This window comes from Anoplophora glabripennis, unplaced genomic scaffold (assembly GCF_000390285.2).
Source record: "Anoplophora glabripennis isolate ALB-LARVAE unplaced genomic scaffold, Agla_2.0 scaffold207, whole genome shotgun sequence".
Lineage (NCBI taxonomy): Eukaryota > Metazoa > Arthropoda > Insecta > Coleoptera > Cerambycidae > Anoplophora > Anoplophora glabripennis.
The window spans coordinates 70,983-96,886 of record NW_019416315.1 but is presented as its reverse complement, the minus strand read 5'-3'; the positions used below and the strand labels follow the sequence as shown (position 1 = coordinate 96,886).

The window sequence follows — 25,904 nt, the reverse complement described above, 5'->3', positions numbered from 1 at the left end:
CATATGTCACACCTGCGAATTTCAAATAATACGCTACTTCGAGAACCGCGGCGTTGCCGCTATCACGCATATGAAGGTTAAGTTAGTCAACGACAGCAGTTTGAAGGAGAATTATTATAAATTATGTATCTTACAAGTACCTAATCGATTTCTACGAGCTGTCATACGGTTCCTAAGATATCGGTTTCCTATTTATACAAGTTGCTGTAAAAACTGTTGGAAAGATCAAAAAAATCTGCATTCTCATAAGACTCTGTACTAAATCGTGAAAAATTATTTTATTAATATCTCGTCTCTTAGGTATCCAAACTAGTCATAATTTTTTTTGAGGATTTTCTTCATATTAATAAGCTTATATTAATTTTTTTATGAATATTTGTTCGTCAATTCCAAATCAGATAAACCTACTTAATATCTCAGAAAGGTATAAATGTATCTGTAAATATTAAGCTTATACAGGGTCGCTGATATGTACGGAAACGGTCGATTATCTCCTAAAGTAAGATAGCTATCGAAAAATCATAAGATACAAACGTTTTAGGGTTTTTAAAATCTATTACAATAAAGAAAAATTAAGTATACAGAATCAGTCAAAAAGTAATGACGAAACGGAGTTGCTTTTTCTTTAATGGATCACCCTGTATATTATTCCATATTTCAATTCTTCTTAAAATTCTAAACGAAATTCATACACATCACAATACAAGAATACATACAATACAAGAATACATATTTATATGTTATTCTTTGGAACAGAAAAGTACATTTTGTAAGAAAACTTTCAAATTCACGTTTGATGTTAAGATTTCACATAACAAAACAAGGAATGTCCATACTCCATAGGTTTCACATCATTGTGATTCCGTGTATTGGTAGTATTATTTATTATGTATCACCACTTACAATAATATTACTGTACTATAACTAACAATATTCAAATTTGTATATCTACATATCCACTGCCCCTCATCTCCAAAAATAACCCCAAGGAGGAATTTTTTATCTATTTCGCATAATTTTATCGGAAAATATATATATGCCTTTAGTAGTATTATACTTCTGCTTTTAAAATCAAGCTAAAAAATTAAAATCGGACTATCTCCAACGTTCCAGAAATTTTGCAAAAAATTCAAATTGCAAATGTGCCAAAACTAATGGTCCGACAGCGCCTGCTTTGTGGACACTTAAAGTACATATAATTCACTACTTTTATGCACAGGCAGTTGCATTAAAAAATGGCGGAGTAATGAATTAAAAAAAGCTACATTTTCCGGGTTTCCTTCGTTTCTAATTATCCGATCGGATTGATCGACTTCTCGTTTTATTCGTAGTTCGATTCTCTACAAATTGTCTCTTTATAGCATTTAGATTGCTTTATTAGTTTAGCAAAAGACTATAAAAAATGCGTTTTGCATAAAAATGTTTATAAAGAATTAATTAATGGTAAATTGGAGTAGGAAACATATAAGCAAATGTACAGACTGTCCTTTATATGATGGCACAGTCCGTTTGCTACTAGTATTTTTGTCACAAATATTTGTGAAAATATACATATATGTTTGTCTCTATTGACTGGCCTAAAATATTTTTGTATAATTTATAAGAAAATGATTTTCAAAGTTCGATATCTCGAAAACGATTAATTAATGTGCTATATGAATTTTGTTTAGAATTTCGAGAATAATTGAGATATGGAATAATATACAGGGTGTTCCATTAAAGAAAAAGCAACTTTGTTTCGATTTTAACAAACCCTAAAACTTTTGTGTCTTATAATTTATACATCAGCAACCCTGTAGGTATTATAATAAAACTTTGTGATATTTTTTATTACTACAGATTTACAGCACTGTAAGAAAACGACAAAATACTTTCAACTTTAGCAAATTCGTTATAAGTTTGCAACACCCAGTATGATCGTACGTAACTTGTATACAATGTATTTCAGGATTAATTGGACAAACTTAGAACTTGAATTTGGGTGACAAAAATAAGAAAAAAAAGACGTGACGAATGTTCAGAAACGCTTCAAGGTGCAGTGAAATTTGGAAAAAATGTACGTTTTTGAAAATATCTATGTGGTGGTTTGACATAAAGAAATGAAACTTGATTTAAAGGTTTATCTAGTTATAAGATAATTTTCTAAAATCGGATATAAATATTAACCCCACAAATTGTACACGCTAGATATTTTGTAATTTCGATTACCACCGCTTGCACCTCATAAATAGACGTTCTATAAAAAATTATTTCTTAAATTTTATTCCAAATACACACAGCATTTATACGCTATTACTTCTTTATATCTTACTTTACCGTTAGAAAAATTGCAATAAACGGAAAAATAAAATTTTTACCTAATGATATCGTGGGAAACTACTTTGCGGACTACAGCCACGTACAGCATTGCATTTCACCAGCAAACCTAAAATAACACTAGAACTGCTCGTTTCGCAAAAAATTTCCCTGGATTTTTTTTCTAAAATATTTTCGTGGAGATTATAAAAAGCGTATCACCGAAAAATACGTAAACTTTTTACGCCAATGACTTTCTTCGACTTTTCATATATTTAAAACAGTACTTTTAGACAAAAAATATTATGAACTCTTTTGTCGAACAGTTGTTGTTAGTTCTAAGTTATTTTTTCTTTAATTAAGTGCTTCGTAAGTACGTAATGTGAAATATAGATAATAACTAAAAAATAGTCCGTTTTTCGTATAAAATGGAAAAGATATTTTTTCTTAGAAACGCCACTAGGAGTCACAAGTAGAGAATATTCAAAACCCAGTGTCGTAGTATTGTTGGGCTCTTTATAATGTTAATTCCCTATATCTCCGCCACTGATACATATACAGGGTGTCCGCAAATTTCACCGACAACGTTTGTCTGCATATTCACGACGAGAAATAAATACGATCTACGAAAAAAATGTTCAATAAAAACTTTTTTTTTGATCACATTAAAATTTGCCACATTTATTTGGACTATTATGGCATATTATTTGTTAAAGCTTTAGTCAAATCGACATACTGGGTGTTAGTTTTCTCCGATTACCTCTGCCCTTTAGCGGTCAAAACTTTTACAGTAGTTTTTTAAACGGGCAGCAACACTGAAAAGGTGGTTTTATTTAAAAAAAATATTGTCTCTTGAGAAAACTGTCTGCAGAAAGCCATTCTTGAGAAAAATGGCATTATTTGCAGGTCTGTAATGTCATTATTGCCGAGTTTCTATAGGATTTTTAGGATTCTCGTCACCCCACACATGTAAATTATGTGTCCGCAGTGTATCAAGACAATTAAATATAGGTATGTAAAACTAATGTTCACAAAAATTGAAAAAAGCAACTTCTTCGGCCATTTCATTTAACTTCCGCTCAAGAACTTAACGTAAGAGGTAACGAGAGAAAACTATCACCCAGTATATCGATTTGACTAAAGTTTTAACAAATAATACGCCATAATTGTCCAAATAAATGTCCCAAATTTTAACTCGATCGGTAAAATGTTATGAAGTTACTAATTAAATTAGTTTTATTTTTGACAACGTTGAACTCAAAAACGAAAAAATTTGTATTTAACTTTTCTTTCGTAGATCGTATTTATTTAACGACGTGAATATGCAGTCAAACGTTGTTGAAATTTGCGGACGCCCTGTATTTATATTCGACCTCAAAATATTTTTATATTATTTAATCATTAACCCAACTTTCCTCACTGCGTGCTAAATGCCTTCTAAGATATTTTAGAAGAAGTATTTCACCGCCCTCTATCTCGGAAACGTATATTTTGGGATATTTCTCCATCCGACTTTTTTTTTCTTACTTTGAACGCTCGAATCTGAATTGCCTAATTAAAATTGAAACATTTTAGAAAATCATTGGTATTAGTTTGAATTCCGACAACCGATTGTCATTAAATACCTAAAACAAGGAAAACTGATAATAATGTCGGTAATGTAAATACAAATTTGTTATTGGGATGAACCTAATTTTCTATATGTATAGAAAAAAACACTTACCTCGAGCAAAATGCAAGCCAGGAAAAATATGTTCACTGTAATACGTATAAAACCGTTCATTTTTGTTGATATTAGTTTGATACTGGCAACTCAGGTGAGTGTGTCTTATCAAAGAGATAAGGTTCAACTAATCCATTACATATTTATTTTACAACAAAATCGGTTCGAAACACAGCTAAATATTTGACAAAACAGTTCCGTGTTACCGTTTATTGATATAACCCAAAGCTGAGTTAATTATTGTACCGAGTGTCCCGAATAGTCACAGATTCTTAAATCAAGTTTTTGATTATTGCCAAGTGGCCCCCAGTTTCGGAGTTACAGCCCCCTGAAATCCGTTTTGCCATTTTTCTCGAAATCATTGTGTTTTACGAAAAAAATGTCAAGAGACAAAAAAAGTTTCTAAATTCAACGGCTTCCTAGCGGACTAATAATTTTTAAGAAATTCAAATATGCGACCAAATTTTTTTTGGCTCCTAAGACAAGGGGGCCCACGAAAAAAGGTCTTAGGGGGGTTCCCCGCCAAAAAACGTAGCACTATCAGATTCCACATATCATAAAACCCTTGTGTACCAAATTTAGTGAGTCTCGATCTCTCATACAACAGATTCTGATGTACAGGGTGTTTCAGAAAGACCTCCCTTAAATACAGGGGGTGATAGTATGACAAAAAATAAGAATTTTTTGTCCTATGAACTATATGTCTATCTCCTCTTGTTTTTGAAATACAGAGCGGCAAAATAAATTTTTTTAAATAGAATTTTTACAAAAATTCCAAACGGTGCGAAATATTTTTATGAAATTTGGTTTTCCGGGGTTTTTAAAGATGCCAAATATACTGGTCTAATTAATTTTTGGATATTTCATAGAGGGCGCTAGTTATGCTACATTCATATTATATTTTAAGTTCTAATTTTTTAAGGTTAGGTTTTTTACCATTCGGGCTCCAATTTCTAATATACAATTTTATTTTCTAGAAATAATGTACTCTTGTTAGAACTTCCTAATGTGGACGGTTTTCGAGAAAGAAGGCTTTTAATTAAACTCTTACAATATTACGGTGAAGAAATTAAGTGACTTTTCTCAAAGTAGGCTTATGTCAAAACTTATTGATGGATGTCTCATTAACAACGCATACATTCTTAGTAATACGTTAAACTCTAATTGACTTTATATTAAAATTTTACTGACTGTCATTAGTCATTACTAACTACAGTCACTAAAAATCACTAAAATGTTGATATAAAGTTAATTAGAGTTTAAAATATTACTAAAAATGTATGCGTTGTTTATGAGACATCCATCAATAAGTTTTGACATAAGCCTACTTTGAGAAAAGTCACTTATTATATACACCGTCATATTGTAAGTTTAATTTAAAATCTTTTTTTCTCGAAAACCGTCCACATTAGGAAGTTCTAACAAGAGTACATTATTTCAAGAAAATAAAATTGTACATTAAAAATTGGAGCCCGAATGGTAAAAAACCTAACCTTAAAAAAATTATAACTTAAAATGTAATATTAATGTAGCATAACTAGCGTCCTCTATGAAATATCAAAAAATTAATTAGACCAGCATATTTGGCATCTTTAAACACTCCGAAATATCAAATTTCATAAATATATTTCGCACTGTTTGGAAATTTTCGTAAAAATTCTATTTAAAAAATTTTATTATGTCGCTCTGTATCTCGAAAACAAGACGGGATAGACATATAGTTCATAAGACAAAAAATTCTTATTTTTTGTCGTACTATCACCCCCTGTATTTACGGGAGCACCCTAAAGAATCTGTGACCAAATTTTGTTGCATTAATTTCAGGCCACCATACCAGTACAAATTTTATTTTGCTATCACCACTGTTATTAAAAATAATAAAAAAATGTATATTTATTAAAAAATTAAAGTTCCAACAAAAACAAGTTTTTAAATATTACCTACTCAAAAATATATAAAAAAATCATATCAAGAAAAGCATTTCGTCGCGAATTATCGAAGTTACCATCCACTTAGAAGGTAAAAAAAAAACAAACAAAGAATCTCACCAGACCTTCCACTTCTCTGTCGTCGCCCAAGCTGTATCAAACCCTTGCAATATTGCCCTTCAAAAGGCAGCTAGCAGTAGAAACCACGCCAGTTACCCTTTGATGAGCCCTACGGCAAAAAGTTAAGTCTCGAGGGACACTTCTTTCAGTATGGATGTCGCGAACCACTCTGGAACGAATAACGAGGCAAAATAATGTCCCGATTTGTATTTTTCCTATTTATAATTTCCCATGTTGGGCGTGGAAGGAAATATGGTTAGCACGATAAGGACCAGGATATCTCTGACTGACCGCCGCTGGACCTGATAATCGCAACTATTTGTTTGGGCTATTTCGATAATTACGCGGAAATTAGACAGTTTACATGTTTAAGCATCGCAAACATAAAAGTTATTTTTTATAATCAAAATTCAAAACCCATCGAAAAATAAACCGGATTTTTTACTTGATTATAAATATATTAAACTAATTTACATAGATTTAAAAAAATAATAATAATAATTCTATCAAATGAAGTCAAATACCAAAAATTTCGTTTTGCAAAAGATATTGTAATTGCAAGAAGCAACTAGCACCGAATTACATCAGCAATATCTAGAAATTAATAAATATCCAAAATAAAAGTGATATAAGTATCTAAATATTATTAGTATTAAAACACGTACCTGACAATGAAATTGTTAAATAATGCAATATTTCAAATATACCGCGTTTTAACCTGAGTCTTTCTAATATCTCGAGAAATAAGCATTCTACGAAAAGAATGTCCATAATCAAAATTAAATCATTCCACGGAGGGAACATAATTAGAGCTAAATTAGTCCCTCTCCCCCTCCTTGTAGGTAAGACTGAGGGTAACTTTGAAATTTTAAATAGGAACCTCTATTTTTTATTGCAGATTTGGATTCAATGGCTAAAGATGTAGGCTATTGATTATATACAAAACAACAGGGTTCAAAGGAACTATGACATTCAAGCAATTTTATTGCAGGAATCGTTCAAAGGGTCATTTTAGATGAAAAAACCGCGGAGTGCTATTAAATTAGCGGGTGGAAATTGGAGATAGGGGTGAAAATACACCCCTTTCAGTTTCTTAATTGTAGCTCGAAAACGAAGTAACTGTAATTTCATTTGAAAAATCCCTCATAGTTTCATACTGTTGTGAAAATCTTTATTTATGATTAACAAATAAAACTTTTGAAATATTTTTTTATTGAGTAAAGAACCAATTTGCTGTAAAAATAATAAGAATTATAATCATTATTGTGTTAAAAACGATGAAAATCTAAAAAACTACTTAGGTTTAACCTGTTGTAACTCAGTCAATATTAGTCCAAAAACTTATGAAAATGCATCGATTTGAAGGGAATCTCATCTAGTTTTTATGTACAACAATACTCTTTGCCTATTTCTACTAAAAAAAAAAAAAAATTGAGTCAAAAAAGTAAAAAAAATCAAAAATCTAAACTTTTGCTTTTTTTAAATTGTTTATTAACAATTTTTTTGCATAAAATGTTTCGTTTAAATTTTTTTAGATTAGCCATTTGGATGGGAAATTCAATTATCTACAAAATTTTTCCTATGAACTATACCGAAATTTTGCTTCGTTTTCGTGCTATATTTAAAAAACTGCAAAAGTGCATTTTCACCCCTATCCTCAATTTCAACCCTCTAATTTAATAGCACCCCACGGTTTTTTCATTTATAATGACCCTTCGAACAAATCCTTGAACGTCTTATTTCCTTCCTTTTTTGCAAAAAATGAGAATTAAAACGTATAAGGGTAAATGCGACTAAAATCGAAAAATTGGCGCAAAGTTTGAGCGACTAAATATCAGTCAATTTTCATCCAAAAATAATTTACAACCTCTTATTTTGAATACATGTAATAAAATATTTTTAACGTCATAATTCGTAGGGTTTAAAATATTTTTTTAGATAGATGACTGTAACCGACGAAATTCTATTTTTTCAATTTCTCTTACTGGACCTATGCATACGATTCTGCAATACGTTTGCAATAAAAAATACCACATTTTCACTGCAAATAATCAAAATTAGTTTTAAAACAAATTATATTTCTCTAATTTTCAATTACTGAAGAATTACTTGTCAAGAAACAATTATTATCGCAACCCATGAACAGGTGACTTTTTTGGATACTTGGTCAACGCAATTTCCTTTGCTTGTGCCTTATTCGGAGTGCTTGCTCTTGATCTTCTTAGTAGGAGAAATGGAGAAAAATTTAATTTCGTCAATCACAGCTTCAGGTTAAAAAAAAACACCCGCTATATCTTGTATTTTTGTTGCTTCCTAAAAACAGCCAGATTTCAACATTTCATTGGGGTTGTTTCTTCCTTGAGAATGAAATTAATAAATAAAATAGAAAAAATTATATGAATTTAAAAAAACACAAAACTTTTATAAAAAAATATCAATTTACAATGACATTGTCAACAGTATTAAATAAGAGATTCATGTGAATTATTTTTTATCTAAGTTGTATACGCCTTTTTAAACATATATATTTTATTGTATATGGAAGGCAGTTCTTTCTATCTAAATTTAATGCAAACATTACACAGAAACATTGAGATTTTTACGACATATCACCGATTTTTGCTCAAATTACACCTACTAAAATTTTACTATGTACCATAAAAATTACATACTTCGCTAATTACGTAAAATTTTCAAACACCTTGTATAGTAAACTCACGGTTTTTTCACAATTTCGACTACAATAACTTAATTCAAATATCTTTACATATTTTTATTTTTAATATGTTTATTTCTTATTATTTTTGCCTACTAATTAAATTTCTTTATACAAACTATAATTCTATTGCAAAACAAAGAGAAAGTATAATCGTTATTATACAAGTTATTCCAAAATATGTGTAAATATTTGAAAAAAATCATTGGTGGAGAAATTACGCTTTGCAAATGATGCTGATGCCTCTCTATACGTACGGCACTATAAAGTGAAACGCAGAATTATGGCCGCGGCACAATTTTTTTTCCATATTCGGACCAAGATTTACAAAATGTTTTTAATTATATTTACGTAAGAATTATTCCCTTGAAGCTTGTACACACTTGTCCAAATAAAGAAGAGTTAGGATCGACGGATTTTTTAAAAACGTTTTAAAGATATAAGGCAAGCAAACATTTTAATCAAAAACGCTTTTTTCTCGTAAAATGAACAATAATAATGTTTTACTGTCCGTTTCTATCAAAGTAGGCCGATTCATACACAAATTGAAATTATAATATAAATTTCAATTCTAAGCAACTTTCCTTAATAACATATTTCTGTATTGTTAAAAATAATGGCAGTTTATTCTTGAACGATTTTTATATTTACCGATTTTCTGATCACCCTGTACGTGCAAGATTAAAGTTTTCCGTGCCAACCGCATTTTAAAGACAAGCAAAAATTTTAATCAAGAATGCCTTTTTCTCGTAAAATGAAAAATAAAAATATTTTCCCTCTTTTCCACTCTAACCGTGAATATACTGTACATCCTGGGTACCTATTTATTTTAAACCAATACTTCTTCTAAAACTCATGAAGCAAACATATTTTAATAGATCCATAAGATATACAGGGTGACATAATTAAGACTGTCACGAAAAAACATAAATACATATTTTGTGTATATCTGCACTTTTTTAGAAATATATTTGAATTATTGAATCGTTTTGGATGAGAAAATGCAACATTGGCTAAATAATACGACAGACGCTATAACGTTGAAACAATTGAAATGCAGAGTTAAAAGAGCAACGTTAATCAAGTTAACCACGTCCGTTACACTTATCTCACAGACCACACCGCAGAAACAGTTGAAAACTTATCAATATCCAGCACTTGTACAAATTGAAATCGTTTTTAAATTGTGGATAAAATTTTTATATAATCGGAACAGGAAGAATTTGGTTAAACGCACTCTTTTCGCCAGTTTAAAAAAACAAGTAGCTGATACAGAAATATCTAAACATTAATCTAATTTCAACAATTTACCCTTTTTTATAAACATAAATATTTTAAATACTGTATACAGGGTGATAACGATAGACTCATTTTCGGTTCACTCATATATTCAAAAAGTAGGCTTTAAAAACAATCGCCTAAAGTGAAGCTACTAACAGTCTATAGTACTAACATTTATTTATTAAAACGATTTTCACTGAAACAGTAGAGTTTGGTTAAAATTTAATTTCAATTCTATAGCCCGTTTTTACAAGGAAAATATTTATTTTAAAAGTCTCACTATCTGTATACAGTATGATAAAAGTCGTCCTGTACTCATTGTATATTCTATATCATATAGTTTTTTGATATACAGTTAAAATTTGAAGAATAATGGAGCTCAAAAATTAAATAAAACTATAATTTAAAAGAATTTGTTCTTGTTTACGAAAACTCGTAAAAAAGTATTGCCAGTTCTTACCATTTTTTTTTTTTTTCAATATATCCCCACCGCTAGTCTATCCTAGCCCATTTTTTAAATTTGTCACTAACTATTTACATCGACAAACAATCGTAATATTCAAATACACTTACAGCAGCCACATATCGACTGTGCAACCAAAATTATAGTTAAAAATATGTCCATACACGGCTCAGAACTATGCCGAAAAAAAATCGAACTTAGCCTTTAAGTTATGTGTATATAAAGCTGAAAATCATCATGCGAGTAATATGAGAAGACACTGTTAGAATCATATGTGGATTCTGGTGATATTTGTACTTCACGTGGACGCTCGGTACATCGAAGAGGAACGTGGGGGAAAGAAATGGAAGATTCTGACTCGGATCCAGCTGGATGAAAGGCAGCGCATGTGTAAGTAACAGATATAACACATGGTGGCGTGTTTTATATAAAAAAATAAACTGTTGGGATTCCGAATGGATGTACAAGAGGAGACGTGTGATAGTTATTGTCGACCCCTTGGGTGCTTGAGCAACAGGGACGTGGGGAATGGGTGGGTATTGGGATATGCCCAACTTGCCCCCACAATATAAATTAAGTAATCAAAGAAGCCGTTATAAAAATAATTTGTGCTAAATTACTTTCCCATTTACCACTTATGAACTTAATAATCACCCGATATAATTTGATGCCATACTGCACTGTACTTGATATCTGAGGATGAGGCATTGTTAATTGTTTAAACAAATATTTATTCGATTTTTATTATTTTTTGTAAAGCAAAAAAATTTGTGTACAAAGACTACTCGCAGTACGCCACTGGTCACAAGGCGCCTTTACTTGAGGTTTTTTCAAGAAAAATATGTAATAAGGCTTCCTCAAATTAAACAGGAAAAGACTTAATCATGCTATATCACATTTGAATAAAAATTTTTAATCATTGTCGACTATTATAAAGATTATAAAATGCAAATTTTCTAATATTCTTTTAATAATATACTCATTGGTAAATTAAATATTTATCACATCAAGTATAACAATAACCCAGAACAATTCAATGGGGGAATTTTTTAATTACATATTTAAAAATTTAGTAATTTTGGTACTCCTGGCGCCATCTATCTTTTAATGGATGACATACATTTCTACAACCTCGCAGAAGTAACAATAGGTGGCGCGTGCTCTATCGAGTGATAATTCTAAATGGATTTCAAATTTAAATTAAAAAACAGCAACAATTTTTTCATGATGTGTATATGATAACTTTTTATGTAATTAATAGCAAAATTCGAATAATAAGAACAGAACCATTATATATGCACTAAATACATATAAGTATTGTCTGTTTAATGTTCACTGACAATAATTTACAAGAATACTCACTCAGACAAGAATTTAGAAGATTAGCTTTAACGTTGATCAAGAGAAGTTGGCCGAAATATCACCTAACACAATCTTTTAATAAATTGAATTTGACCTATAAAAATGTTAAATAATGCCCAGTCATTTTATTACTGTTGCATAGTCATCAGAATGAATTTTATCAGTATATCAGACAAATTACAGCTAATGGTGACACATGATTTTGTCAACGTTATCTCAGACAGTATTAGAAGCGTTACAATTTTTAATTATCTTAGACTTAAGTACAAGTCGGATTCCAAAATCCCCAGATAACGGAAAATGTGGCCGTTGCACGTAGTTTTTTTATAACTAACCACTTCTGGCAATGCCATACGTCTTTGCCAATCGTAAATCGAGACGTTACTATCAGGGATCGGGGACACAGATTATAGTAGTTCGTAATTATTATGGTACGTAACATAATATAAAGATTTTGGTAATTCAGCGCTCGGAGTTAAACTAATTCAAGTTTTAAATTTCCCGCGCTATAGATTGAATTTTCCTGGGAGGTGCAGGCGCACAAAACGACCTTTTACTGACATTGAGCCCTTCAAAATATCGAGAAATACATCAGAAATTTCACAAACTTCGTAAATACTCCCAATCTAAACGTGTAATCAGTCAGAATCGCCGCGAACCATTTCGCAAAAATAACAGGTAGGTGTCAAATTCGTGGACGATTCAAGAAGGAACTATAACCTTCAAATTTTACTCAAACCTATTTCGATATCGTTCGGAGAAGGTTATCTCGGTCGGTTCATGTCACCAGCGCTTTAATTAACTTAAACACATCGTTTTTATCGCAGATTTAGCCAGAAAGTTATTTACTTTACTCCGCTTGTAGGTTAGAAAATGTCTCTGAGCTCCGTAGTGGTGACAACCACTCCCTTCGAGGGGCAGAAGCCGGGTACGAGTGGCCTAAGGAAGAAAGTCAAGGTGTTTATGGAGAAGCACTACACCGAGAACTTCATTCAGTCTATATTTAATGCCCTCGGAGACAAAGTTAAGGGCTCCACATTGATCGTAGGAGGGGACGGACGCTATTTCTCCAAGCAGGCTATCAACATTATCATCAGGATTGCTTCAGCTAATGGGGTAAGTTGTAAGATTGTGAATAAAAAAAAATTATCTTTAATTTTATGCTGCTATTAAAATCTAATTTGTATGGTAAATTACCAATGATTAAATCAACGCATAACGTTGCTAATAGCCTTTTGTTTTTCCTGTTAGATGTTTAATGCTGTATTACGCCAATAAAATCGTTTATTGTACAATAAACAAACATTAGGTAATATTCTACAAAATTTATTTGGCTGTAATAGTTAAACGTACCTACTTAACATTAATGTGTTATTAAAGTTAAAGTATCATATCTATTTAACCTCTTGACACCACTTTAGGAAAAAGAATAAAAGTCTACGAAGAATTAGTGGGAATGGTCTAATAATTTATCGTTTTAAAATTTCTACAGAAATAATTTTAGCCAAATTTGACTAAAAAAAAACAAGAAAATAGAAATTTAATTAATATAAAATGGATTTATTTTATTTTATGTAATTCTTAAACAAATATTTATTGTACTGATTAGAAGGATTATCTGTAGGAATTTGTATATTTCATCAGAGTTCAGTTATTTTTTCTAACATCATTAAATTTTTCCTTGTAATTTTATCAAAAAAAGCCTGAGGTTGTTATCGTAAGTTTATTGATTGTTGCGTTGAACTTTTGTAGTGACGTCTGACCAAAAACGAAACTATTACAAACAGTTCAATGGAGTGATAATATCCTTCTATTAATAATGTACTGTTAAGTGTTATATGTCTTACTTTTTTTAAATGAACCTTAGTTTAAACTTCTTATAAAATGATTTGCCATTGATAAAAAAAATTCTTTTATTTACCATTTTTTCAATTTTATTGTTAAGTAATTAAATTGCGCATTACTCGGTTTATCCTCAGTATTTAGCATTATTGCAAGGATTATGTAGTTTGAAAAAATCGCGAGTCACATTAAACCGTCACATTGTGGTTTTTTAAAAACCCACATTTAATTCGATTCGTGGTTAAACCAGTGGACATCCCATTGAAACACTGTCGCTCTATATTTTTTCATTTAAGTGATCATTTGTACAATTTTTTTGCTAAATTTTATCTGCAAGATATAAAATTTTATACCTGAACATGTTTTGTTTTACATAAACCTTTTTTAATCCTTAAGACAACATTTTGTTATCTTTTAGGAGGTTTTATTAATCACACTGCATGGATTTAAAGATTATACCGACGTTGTTATCTTTCCTGCTAAGCTTTATTACTTTTTATCCTAATGTTGCCATAAGAATATTATCCAAATATAGAAAAACTGAATTTCTCACTAGATGTCACCTATTGACGAGGGTTTCTATCATTTCATTTTTTTTAGGTTGCCAAACTGATCATAGGACAACTAGGCATCTTGTCTACACCCGCCGTTTCAAGCTTGATCAGAACGCATAATGTTCTAGGTAAACCTTTTTTTACAACTAGCGCAAGGTTGTTTTCACTAGTACCGACTTTCACTTACAGGTGGCATCGTTTTGACTGCATCTCACAACCCGGGTGGCATCAGGAACGACTTCGGCATAAAGTACAATATCGAAAATGGTGGACCTGCGCCCGATTCGGTCTCTGACGCCATTTACGAAAACACCAAGAAGATTACTGAGTACCGTACAACGCCCAAACTTGAAACCGACAGGCTTATCGATATAATAGGCACCACGACTTTCAACGTAAGTATGTTTTGAAATCGTAGTGGGTCGTGACGGTTTTACCACTCGTTTTAGGTGGACGGGCGCGATTTTGTAGTGGAGATCATCGATTCCGCTATCAATTACGTGTCACTGATGAAGGAAATTTTCGACTTCCCCAAACTGAGGACTGTGATCCGCGGCACAGAGACCAGGCCTGCTTTCAATGTACTCATCGATTCCATGAACGGAGGTAGGAAATTAAGTTTTTTCAATTTACATAATTAGGTGAAACGGTTTCTTAGTACAAGATTTGTTTTTGTGTTACTGCTTCTAGTTTTTGTTTTTAAATAACATAGAAATAGAAAAAAAAAACTGATTTTAAACACATTTTATTTAATATTACGGTATAACCTCTTAATAGCAGATCCATATCCGGTAGAGGTGGGGGCAAATAATGAAAAAAGGATTCATTATATTTAATATATTAATGTTAAAATAAAACATATTACATAATTGTCAAAATGCTTAAAAAAAATTAAAAAGCCTACACTTACGAGGGTCCATCAATAAGTACCCATGTTAGGAATCAGTTTTTTTGGTTTTTTTTGCAATGTAATCTTTTCAGCCATTTCTTTAACCTCTTCAAAAAATACTATTTGTCATACTGTTCAAAATACGCTTCTGCCGCGACGATAACCTCCTCGTCTGAGCTAAATTTTTTCTTCCAAGCTACGTTTTCATGTCGGGAAACAGGAAGCAGTCGCAGGGAGCCAAATTGGGCAACTATAGTGGTTACGACAGCAATTTGTAGTGCAGTTCATGCAGTTTGGCTGTGACAATTCCAGACGAATGTGCTAGTGTGTTATCATGGTGAAACGGCAGTTTTTTCTTAGCCAAATAGGGCCGTGTCTCCTTATTCCTTATCAAATCGGTACTACTGCCCCGAGATCATTCTTCCATTCTACAAACCTTCCATGAGGATTCTTCTCTTCAATCTCAAAATCGTGGCCGTAACCTTTCCAGCTGTTGCCAGCTGTGTATGAAATCGGAAAAATCCAGTGTTCTGACTATCGCTTGGTCTCTAGGGTGTTGGTCTTGGTCTCTAATGTGTCCAGGTTTCATCAACGGTGGCAACTTGTCACAAAAACTGCTCTAAAACGAGCTCCAAAAACTACTTTGACATTGAGCCATATCCACTTGCTGTTCCCTAAACAATCACGACACCTATTGGGCTGACACCGTCCTCACACTTATCATGTTTGATTGATTACTGTTCCTACGGCCTCTACTATTTCATGCACATTAGTACAGGAAAGTAATGTCAACATTCCCTCAGCAACGCCACCTGTCTTTATTGATTGCCCTCGTATGTGCATAACTAAAAAATGTACCATGTTAAATGGTATTTTGGTAATCATATCAAAATTTTTTAACCATTTTGATGAAATATCCAAAGTCTTCCATGCTTTTCTATTGTAGAGCCAATATATTAATAATACTTCATGCNTTGACATTGAGCCATATCCACTTGCTGTCCCCTAAACAATCACGACACCTATTGGGCTGACACCGTCCTCACACTTATCATGTTTGATTGATTACTGTTCCTACGGCCTCTACTATTTCATGCACATTAGTTGGCGATCAGTGAGAATCATATCATGGCCCTTTTCAACAATTTCCTCTGTAACCACGTCTGCTCCTCATCAAAATAGATGTGTGACCACATTTAAATTCGTTGAACCAATATTTCACAGTTGTCATAGACGGTGAAAAGTCCCCATATAATTGCGAATTGATTTTTCCATTTTATCGAGAAACACAAAACGTGTGATACTGACTGCTAAATAAAAACTAACCTATAAATCAGCCTGAAATTTAGTATGGTGTCGTTTGACAGATGACAGTACAGGAAAGTAATGTCAACATTCCCTCAGCAACGCCACTTGTCTTTATTGATTAACCCTTGTATGTACATAACTAAAAAATGTACCATTAGACAAGGCGAAATTGGCGGCTTCGTATGAAAAAATTAGCGGATTCGATTTTTTTGCATAATCACCTCCGTGAAATGTCCCTGAATGAGGATCAAAATGTTACCGGCCGGTAACCTGGTCACAATTTTTTTAAACTAATTTTTTTTAAACAAATTGCAAAAATAACTTGTTTTGCTCCGGAAAAAGTTTNGGTCTCTGACGCCATTTACGAAAACACCAAGAAGATTACTGAGTACCGTACAACGCCCAAGCTTGAAACCGACAGGCTTATCGATATAATAGGCACCACGACTTTCAACGTAAGTATGTTTTGAAATCGTAGTGGGTCGTGACGGTTTTACCACTCGTTTTAGGTGGACGGGCGCGATTTTGTAGTGGAGATCATCGATTCCGCTATCAATTACGTGTCACTGATGAAGGAAATTTTCGACTTCCCCAAACTGAGGACTGTGATCCGCGGCACAGAGACCAGGCCTGCTTTCAATGTACTCATCGATTCCATGAACGGAGGTAGGAAATTAAGTTTTTTCAATTTACATAATTAGGTGAAACGGTTTCTTAGTACAAGATTTGTTTTTGTGTTACTGCTTCTAGTTTTTGTTTTTAAATAACATAGAAATAGAAAAAAAAAACTGATTTTAAACACATTTTATTTAATATTACGGTATAACCTCTTAATAGCAGATCCATATCCGGTAGAGGTGGGGGCAAATAATGAAAAAAGGATTCATTATATTTAATATATTAATGTTAAAATAAAACATATTACATAATTGTCAAAATGCTTAAAAAATATTAAAAAGCCTACACTTACGAGGGTCCATCAATAAGTACCCATGTTAGGAATCAGTTTTTTTGGTTTTTTTTGCAATGTAATCTTTTCAGCCATTTCTTTAACCCCTTCAAAAAATACAATTTGTCATACTGTTCAAAATACGTTTCTGCCGCGACGATATCCTCCTCGTCTGAGCTAAATTTTTTCTTCCAAGCTATGTTTTCATGTCGGGAAACAGGAAGCAGTCGCAGGGAGCCAAATTGGGCGACTACAGTGGTTACGACAGCAATTTCAGACGAATGTGCTAGTGTGTTATCATGGTGAAACGGCAGTTTTTTCTTAGCCAAATAGGGCCGTGTCTCCTTATTCCTTATCAAATCGGTACTACTGCCCCGAGATCATTCTTCCATTCTACAAACCATCCATGAGGATTCTTCTCTTCAATCTCAAAATCGTGGCCGTAACCTTTCCAGCTGTTGCCAGCTGTGTATGAAATCGGAAAAATCCAGTGTTCTGACTATCGCTTGTGTCTCTAATGTGTCCAGGTTTCATCAACGGTGGCAACCTGTCACAAAAACTGCTACGAATTCTAAAACGAGGTCCAAACACTACTTTGACATTGAGCCATATCCACTTGCTGTTCCCTAAACAATCACGACACCTATTGGGCTGACACCTTCCTCACACTTATCATGTTTGATTGATTACTGTTCCTACGGCCTCTACTATTTCATGCACATTAGTACAGGAAAGTAATGTCAACATTCCCTCAGCAACGCCACCTGTCTTTATTGATTGCCCTCGTATGTGCATAACTAAAAAATGTACCATGTTAAATGGTATTTTGGTAATCATATCAAAATTTTTTAACCATTTTGATGAAATATCCAAAGTCTTCCATGCTTTTCTATTGTAGAGCCAATATATTAATAATACTTCATGCATATATTAAAAGCTTTAGGTTATTATTGCTCTCAAAAAATAGAGGCATTTTGCATCGCTAAAGTCTTTTTCCGCAAGTCAGGCAGTGATGTGGGTACTCCCGAATCTGCCTTTCTGCGTTTTCCTAGGTAAATTTTCGTTTTTTTTGGGGCATCTCCACCAAAAACGACGAAATTCTGCTATGGAAGAGAGGTAAAACTCTACGGGAACACCCAGAGTCCCTAAATCTTCACATCGTCAAAATTAACGATTCGTTTACAATGAACAACGACAAACTGTTGTGTCTACGCTCGAAATAATGCGATTGGTTGAATAAAATCTCGTGAAAAATTTAATCAATCGTTAACCGGTGAAATGGAATTTTATGTTTAATGTACTCTTGATCTTATTGTTTTAATTTTACTGAAATTTAATTGCAGACATGAAGAAAATAAAATTACTGGTCACGTGGCTTGTATTGATTTATAAAGGCTCTGTATGTACACTAACCCAGTGCCATCTTGTCTATTCACTATTAACGGGTAATTTTTGTGTTTTGGTGAATAATAGAGTGATTGCATACGTTTTTTTAAAGGGTCTGTTATTAAGAAATGGTAAAATTAAGAAAACCTCATTATCCTCATTGAAAATTGTCTGTTATTTAGAGGTATCTGCTATTTAGAGGTGTTCGTAAATGGATGATTTACTGTAAACGATTTGTGTTTGTATTGGTACATGCAAACGTCAAAAAAAATTGGTTTCTAATGTATTTTATGTAATGCCGTTTCCAGTAACGGGTGTATACGTGAGGCGCATTTTCGTGGAAGAATTGGGCGCTAGCCCCGACCATAACGTCTGTCGAATCATTCCTTTGGACAACTTCGGCGAGATCCACCCTGACCCTAACCTGACCTACGCCAAAGATCTCGTTGACAAAGTCAAGGATAACGAGGAGTACGATTTGGGAGCGGCTTTTGATGGGGATGGGGTAAATGATGAAATTTTAGTTTGTTCTTTCGTTAAATTCAATTTTTTTAGGATCGTAACATGATCATAGGAAAGAAGGCCTTCTTCGTGACACCCAGCGACAGTCTGGCGGTTCTAGCGAACAATTTGCAGTGCATTCCGTACTTCCAGAAGAACGGAGTGCACGGTTTCGCTAGGTCCATGCCCACAGCGGCCGCAGTGGACAGGTATGTGTTTCTTTTCGGTTATCCTTGCGAGTTTCTGGAAAAATATCGTTTTCAGGGTGGCGTCGAAACTCGGCAAAGAAATGTTTGAGGTTCCGACGGGATGGAAATACTTCGGGAACTTAATGGACGCCGGTAGACTCTCACTTTGCGGTGAGGAAAGTTTCGGGTAAGTTTAATCGAAGCTTTAACGGTAATAAAATTGTAATACCGATATTTTTGTTATTAACAGCACCGGTTCTGACCATATCCGTGAGAAAGACGGCATTTGGGCGGTGCTGGCGTGGCTGTCCATCATCGAACACAAAAACATGAGCGTGGAGGACATCTTGAAGGAGCACTGGAGTACTTACGGACGCAACTACTTCACCAGGTACGGAAAGGCGATCTATTAAAAAGTCGTGTTATTAGAAACGGTTATATTTCAGGTATGATTATGAGGAATGCGAAAGCGATGCGGCCAATCAGATGATGGCTCACCTGGAACAGACGATCGCCAGCAAAGATTTCGTCGGCAAAAGCTACACCTTCGGCGGTAAGACGTACACGGTCAGCCAAGCCGATAACTTCTCGTATGTGGATCCCATTGACAACAGTGTCGCTAAAAATCAGGTTCGTGGTGTTACCTAACAGTATTTATCAATTAGTGTATTCGTCTGGTAGTTTATAGATTGGTTTGAAAAGGTAGGCAACGTTGCACATCAACCAAATTTGTGGACTGCCCAGTAGCGGCGTAGACAAAAATGTTTGAAAAGGTAGGCAGCATTGTTGCACATTCAACCAAATTTGTGCGCTGCTCAGTAACGGCGTAGACAAAAATTTAAGTGCAGTTTAAAAAACAAATTATAACTATTTATTCTGTGTTTAAACATTGTGATGCATTTTCAACATTTTTTATTCCTAACCGTTGTAATAGGGAATCCGGGTGCTGTTCGAGGATGGTTCGAGACTGATCTATAGGCTTTCCGGCACGGGCAGTAGCGGCGCCACCATCAGAGTGTACATTGACAGTTACGAGAAGGAAAACGTCCTCACCGACGCTCAGGTAAGATAGATGCCTTTTTCTGAACTCAAGATATAAAAACCAATTGACGTTTTTAGGTTGTATTGAAGCCTCTAGTGGAAATCGGGTTAGAAATTTCGCAGCTGAAGAAGTTCACCGGCCGCGATGCTCCCACCGTCATCACTTAATCCGGTGATTGGAGCACTAGCCGTACTAAATCTAGACAGAAATTTATTTAACGTCGGTGTTTTTGCACAACATATTTGCCATTTTTTTTATAGGCTAGATATGTCACATTTTGTTTATACATGTATGTCTTTATTTTGTTATAAGTATCAATTATATATTTTTTAATGTTGCCCCTCGTCTTTCTTTTTCTAATAAATATTTCAGCAGCGAAGGTTTGTGCTTTCAGTATCCTCAATGTTGAATTAAGTCTCCGTGAATGTTATTGCTAAGAGGGCTCTATAGCAAATAGGCAACCAGTAATACATTTTTATAGATTTTATTACACAGTTTGTCTAAATATGAATTAATGCGGCATCGTAAATTACAGATTTCTTTACACCAAAAAGTTAATCGAGTTTCAAACTAAGTCAATTCTAAAGAAAATGTGCGTTAGAATGGAGGAAAGTCTGTTATTTGTGCACTAATTCATATTTAGACAAACTGTGTAATAAAATCTGTAAAAATGTATTGCTGGTTGCCTATTTGCTGTAGAGCCCTCTTAAAGAAGAAATAGAAAAATTTTGTGCATTAGAATATAAATCTGTTACAATAACTTACAAAAAATGCAGTGGTGTAGGTTTTACAAAAAAGGGGCAACTTCTGTTCAGTTGTATATCACTGGTTGAACCTTTAGAGCTCATATTTTAGAGATTGCAAGGCCTAATACCATACATTATTTGTATAGTCTTTCCGAACTCAATTGAACATGCATAAAAACGCCTAGCAATAAAATTTAATGAGTTTCATAGGCGTCCCTAAAAAAGTTTTCTGCTAAAGGTAAAGTTTGTATTTTGTTTGTATATGTGTATAATAGGATCGTATGCGATGCAATGTAGAGCAAAAAATTGTCGGACATTTATCAAAGGAAAATCGTATCATTTTTTTTTAGGAGGCGTAAGATGACCCATTTCAAATTAAAAATGAAATTGAATGTAAAATCTGAAATATCGCTGCATATGCATCGAGTGTACGAAGTGGTCGGTTATACGTCAAATACTAACCTGGTGAATTTGGTCATAAATCAGAGACTGCCTCCAAAAAACAAGTAAACAACAGTGGTGCGTATTTTTGTAAGAACAAGGGTGCCAGACATGAAGTGATCTCTTCGTCCCTTCATAATGTATAAAGAAATTATTCAACTTCAAAACCCCTTAAAAGCGTACTGCACTGGATCCCCTGACAGGCAATGATTTATTACTTTGCATCGAATATGATTACTATAGAAAATTTCTATTATATGTTCATTTGGCCAACAACTTATTTTAATTATTTATGGCCTCAATTTTCTGTATATAAATTGAAGAGTGGAAATTAGAAAGGGCCTAAGTACCATTTTTCCCAAAATTTAGTTTTTGACATAGAAATGGTCTAAATAGCATGCTTTATGGCCTAGGAAAAGTTCCAAGTGCTAATATTAATATTTAAAGTTTTAGCAGCGTTTTCCTAGAAGGGTCCTCTGTCCAAACAGTATGTCCGTTTGTATCAGATGTCTGCACGTGTCTCATCAAATTGAAATTTTTGTTATAAGAAGTTACTTTGCTGCTAGTTTTGTTGAAAAGCATGTTTTCCGTTTTACACTAAACACATGTACATGCTTAAACGTTTACTAAATAAATTTTTGCCTTTTATTCAGTTTTCTTGATTATCTCAACAGTTTGTTTTTGGTACTTAGGCTCTTTCTAATTTCCACTCTTCTATTATAAATTGTCCGCCGAATTACGTCTCTCATTATGTAACCGATATTTTTAAATTTTTGTTTTCGCTTCCTCTTTACGCAATGCGAGCAAGGCGCTATAGCACCTTGTTTAATAACACGAAAAATTGGGGACACTGAAACTTTAGTTAATATGTGAATTCTATTTATAATTTCATTATCTGATTTTTCATTTTCTTCCTTTTTTAAATAATCGTAAATATTTAAAATGAGACACTGACATTGACCATGTACAGTTGGCGCCATCCAAATGTGAACAGATTTTGGTTGTTATGGAAATTTAATCTGGATTTTATCGTAGTAGATCAGACTTTTTCTAGTGGCGTAACACAGAGAGGGTATTGATAGAATTTTATTTTCAGTGTCTCTTATAGTACTTGATAATTAGAAAGATAACAAAATAAATAAAGGAGATTAATGAAATAAATCTTACTTACTTACATATTAGTGGAAAAAAGTTAATAATAATAAGTTTATCAACTTACTATTACTATTAGTAGATATATTTTAAAGTATAACAATTATTAAAAAAACAGTAAATAAAAAATAAAAAACCTTATTTCAAAATTAACAACAAATCTATGGCTATAGAAGAAAATTATATTTGAGCACAGTGACGACTGCAGATCAACAGAGAAACGTTTAACTCTCGCAAAAACTGCTGTTGCAAAATTGGCATTAGAATTAAATATTAATATTTTATTGCAGAGCCATTAATTGCCACAACACTTTGCAATCTTGTTGGCATAGACAAAATCAACGCTCTCATGTCATATGAATCCACGAGCTCTTCCCAAGCATCTTGAATAGCTTGCCAGAGTTGATTGCGGTTTGCCGGCCTAAAGTCTCCTTGATACATTTTCCTAACTAAGAAGCCCCACACATTCTCAATAGGGTTTAAGTCCGGACTTTTTGCTGGCCAAGGCAAAACATTGATGTTGTTGTTATTCGTCCACTCCCTTACTATTCGCGCTGTGTGAATTGTAGAATTATCCTGTAATGAAGAGGTAATTATTTTAATATTTTCTTACATACTGATCGTGTATCATTTCTTACATGTTGAAATACAAAATTATCAGGAAAAAGTTGTGTCACTGATGGTGTATCATATTCTCTAAAATATTTGTGTGTCTCGGCTGTTAATCTCCCATCAATTTGCCAGCACACTCTAGGACTATAAATGCTTATCCACGCCCAAACATTGACAGAAAAGCGTCCACTGTTGGTAGTACGCTGTGTATAATTCTCTTCGAATCTTGAATTCCTAGGCCGATAAACATGTATCATTCCACTATTAGAAAATTGGAACTTCTTCTCATCGGAGAACACTACGTTGTTCCAGAATTCATTTCCTTGATGTAGCAGTTCATTTGAAAACTGGACTCTTCTTTGTTTATGCTCAGCGGTTAGGAATACTTTGCGAGCTACAGCACAATTTTTCAGGCCAGATTGTTTTAGACGTCTTTGTGCTGTTCTGAGAGACCACCTTGCCTGATAGGTCTTTGTAATCTTTGTTCTTCTTGCCAGCGTTTTTTAATATAAAATATACAACTCTTACTGACATTTAAATCGGCAGCCACCTCATTGAATTTTACGACGACTATGATTTAAAGTTTAAATTACACGATACAATATTGCCGTTCACATTTGGGTGGCGCCATCTGTACGTGACTGTACATCTTTTAAATTTTAAATCCGTTTCATCAACAATCGATTCTACTAATTCAATATTGTTTGGCGGTATTTCGTTTTGTTCCGTTTCAAAAGGTCTCCAAAATGCCATGTTATAATAATATTAGTAAACAAAATATCCCTTTCTCCCTTTCACAATTGTAATGTGAATGATTAATAGAAGGTCCTATAATAAATTAATATTACCTGAATCACATCAAATTCCTCTTTGCTGCACTGCACTGCTAGGCAATTTATCTACAACTGAAATTTATGACCCAGTCGCCCAGTTCGGCTGTGTGTACGCCATTTGCCTGCGCGCGTTCTTCAACTGGGCGACCAGACCTGTATATGGGTAGGGCTAAATAAATATGGGAACAAGTGTTTCAAATATTTCAATGCCGAGTTGCTGCGTAGTGACTGAACCTGGTACATACTGCCTAGCGCTTTGGTCTTTGATAGGTTCCGAAGATATCAATAAAAAATCATTTTGTTTTTAAATTCAACACCCAGTATCTACAAAATGAGACCGTTCCAGACCTATGTTTATAAGGCGAACACCTACTATTAGTTCAGTCAAATTGTATTTTTATCTGGAAAGTTGTGAGGTAGTTTTAATTTCTTCCGCTCCACATGTTTTTTGGGGTGCTGAATCCGAATCTGACATTTGCTAACAAAAAAATGCAAAAAAAGTAAAAAATATATTTTTTGAGGGTGTTTTGCTTATTACTTGAAAACTTTAAACTTTTCACAAATATTGAAAATGAAAGTACATAAAATTACCTACAAATTTCACTATTTAGGTTTTTTCCTCCAACGAACCGTTCGGACTCAAGCGCTAGTTAAAGTTCTGATGTGCATGAGGGTTGAAAATCATTGTTCTTCTGCAGGACTTTGGGAAATTTCAGTATCCCCTGATTAAACAAAGCAGAAGTGGTATCACAACCACTCATCGCGTGCAGGCATGGTTTGATATGGTATTGTCGATAGATTTTTGTGATATGGTTTTTGTGTTTTGTATGGTGCGAAAGGCTGTGTGAAATATCGAGCCCCCGGAAGGCAGCATTGACATAGAGAAAGAAGAGGCTGAAGAAAGAGACCAAGAACAGACTGAAGAAAGACGCTTACTTGTGAAAGGTATGTAAATCTCTTAATCTATTTCGTATCATTCATCTTTCATTGCGATATGATCACTGGTACTGTTTTCTCACCACCTATTTTATTTTCCAGATGAACAAGCACCGGCGTTAACGACAGAACAACCCGAACTTGTCAGGACACGCCTCCTTCGAAGAACCTCAGCTAGGATCCTCTAAACGACAACGGCTCATACAATAATGTAATATACAATAATGATATACAATATATAAATAGTGAAATTTGTAGGCAATTTTATGTACTTTCATTTTAAATAGAATGGTTATTTATGAAAAATTTATAGCAAAAAGCAAGTTATAAGCAAAAAACAGTCAAAAAATTAGATTTTTTACTTTTTTTGCATTTTTTCCAAGTTGCGTGACAAAATTTTGTTAGCAAATGTCAGATTCGGATTCAGCACCCCAAAAAACATGTGGAGTGCAAGAAATTGGCTGTTTTCTTTTACTCATGATTTTGGAATCATAACGCGTTACGATCCGAAATCTAGCAATCTGATTGGTTTTCAGCGGATCGTAACACGTTATGATTCCGAAATCATGAGTAAAAGAAAAGGGCTATTAAAACTACCCTACAATTTTCTTTCTGGAGCTCCTTTTGAACACAAATC

The 25,904-nt window shown here is 33.4% G+C and overlaps 2 protein-coding genes across 4 annotated transcripts in view; one reads left to right on the top strand and one right to left on the bottom strand.

Moving 5' to 3' along the window:
• LOC108908545 overlaps nucleotides 1-4,126 on the bottom strand; it is a 7,677-nt gene extending 3,551 nt beyond the window's left edge. For both annotated transcript variants that reach the window (XM_018712606.1, XM_018712607.1), the window contains exon 1: nucleotides 4,019-4,126. In XM_018712606.1, coding sequence (XP_018568122.1) covers nucleotides 4,019-4,078 — 60 coding nt within the window. In that variant the 5' untranslated portion in view covers nucleotides 4,079-4,126. The remainder of the gene's footprint in view (nucleotides 1-4,018) is intronic.
• An 8,294-nt stretch (nucleotides 4,127-12,420) lies between these two features.
• On the top strand, nucleotides 12,421-20,885 carry LOC108908552 (phosphoglucomutase). 2 transcript variants are annotated; one of them, XM_023454054.1, is made up of 13 exons: nucleotides 12,421-12,566; nucleotides 12,754-13,004; nucleotides 14,331-14,412; nucleotides 14,474-14,604; nucleotides 16,862-16,936; nucleotides 16,991-17,147; nucleotides 19,125-19,321; nucleotides 19,372-19,526; nucleotides 19,582-19,692; nucleotides 19,756-19,896; nucleotides 19,952-20,135; nucleotides 20,440-20,568; nucleotides 20,625-20,885. In XM_023454054.1, exons 2-13 carry the CDS (start codon nucleotides 12,762-12,764, stop codon nucleotides 20,712-20,714), a joined length of 1,695 nt encoding a protein of 564 aa, XP_023309822.1. In that variant the 5' UTR covers nucleotides 12,421-12,566; nucleotides 12,754-12,761; the 3' UTR covers nucleotides 20,715-20,885. The 2 variants fall into 2 exon arrangements, with proteins under 2 accessions (XP_023309822.1, XP_018568134.1); XM_018712618.2 differs by lacking the exons at nucleotides 16,862-16,936; nucleotides 16,991-17,147 and adding an exon at nucleotides 14,734-14,890 and having other exon boundaries at nucleotides 14,474-14,679.
• The last annotated feature ends 5,019 nt before the right edge of the window (nucleotides 20,886-25,904 follow it).

What these genes read in the sequence shown, in the direction of transcription:
- LOC108908552 (XM_023454054.1), top strand. Translation starts at nt 12,762, where the DNA reads ATGTCTCTGAGCTCCGTAGTGGTGACAACCACTCCCTTCGAGGGGCAG. An exon ending in TTTACGAAAACACCAAGAAG is followed by an intron (nt 14,605 to 16,861) that starts ATTACTGAGTAC and finishes AACACCAAGAAG; the next exon opens with ATTACTGAGTACCGTACAAC. An exon ending in GGACGCAACTACTTCACCAG is followed by an intron (nt 19,897 to 19,951) that starts GTACGGAAAGGC and finishes GTTATATTTCAG; the next exon opens with GTATGATTATGAGGAATGCG.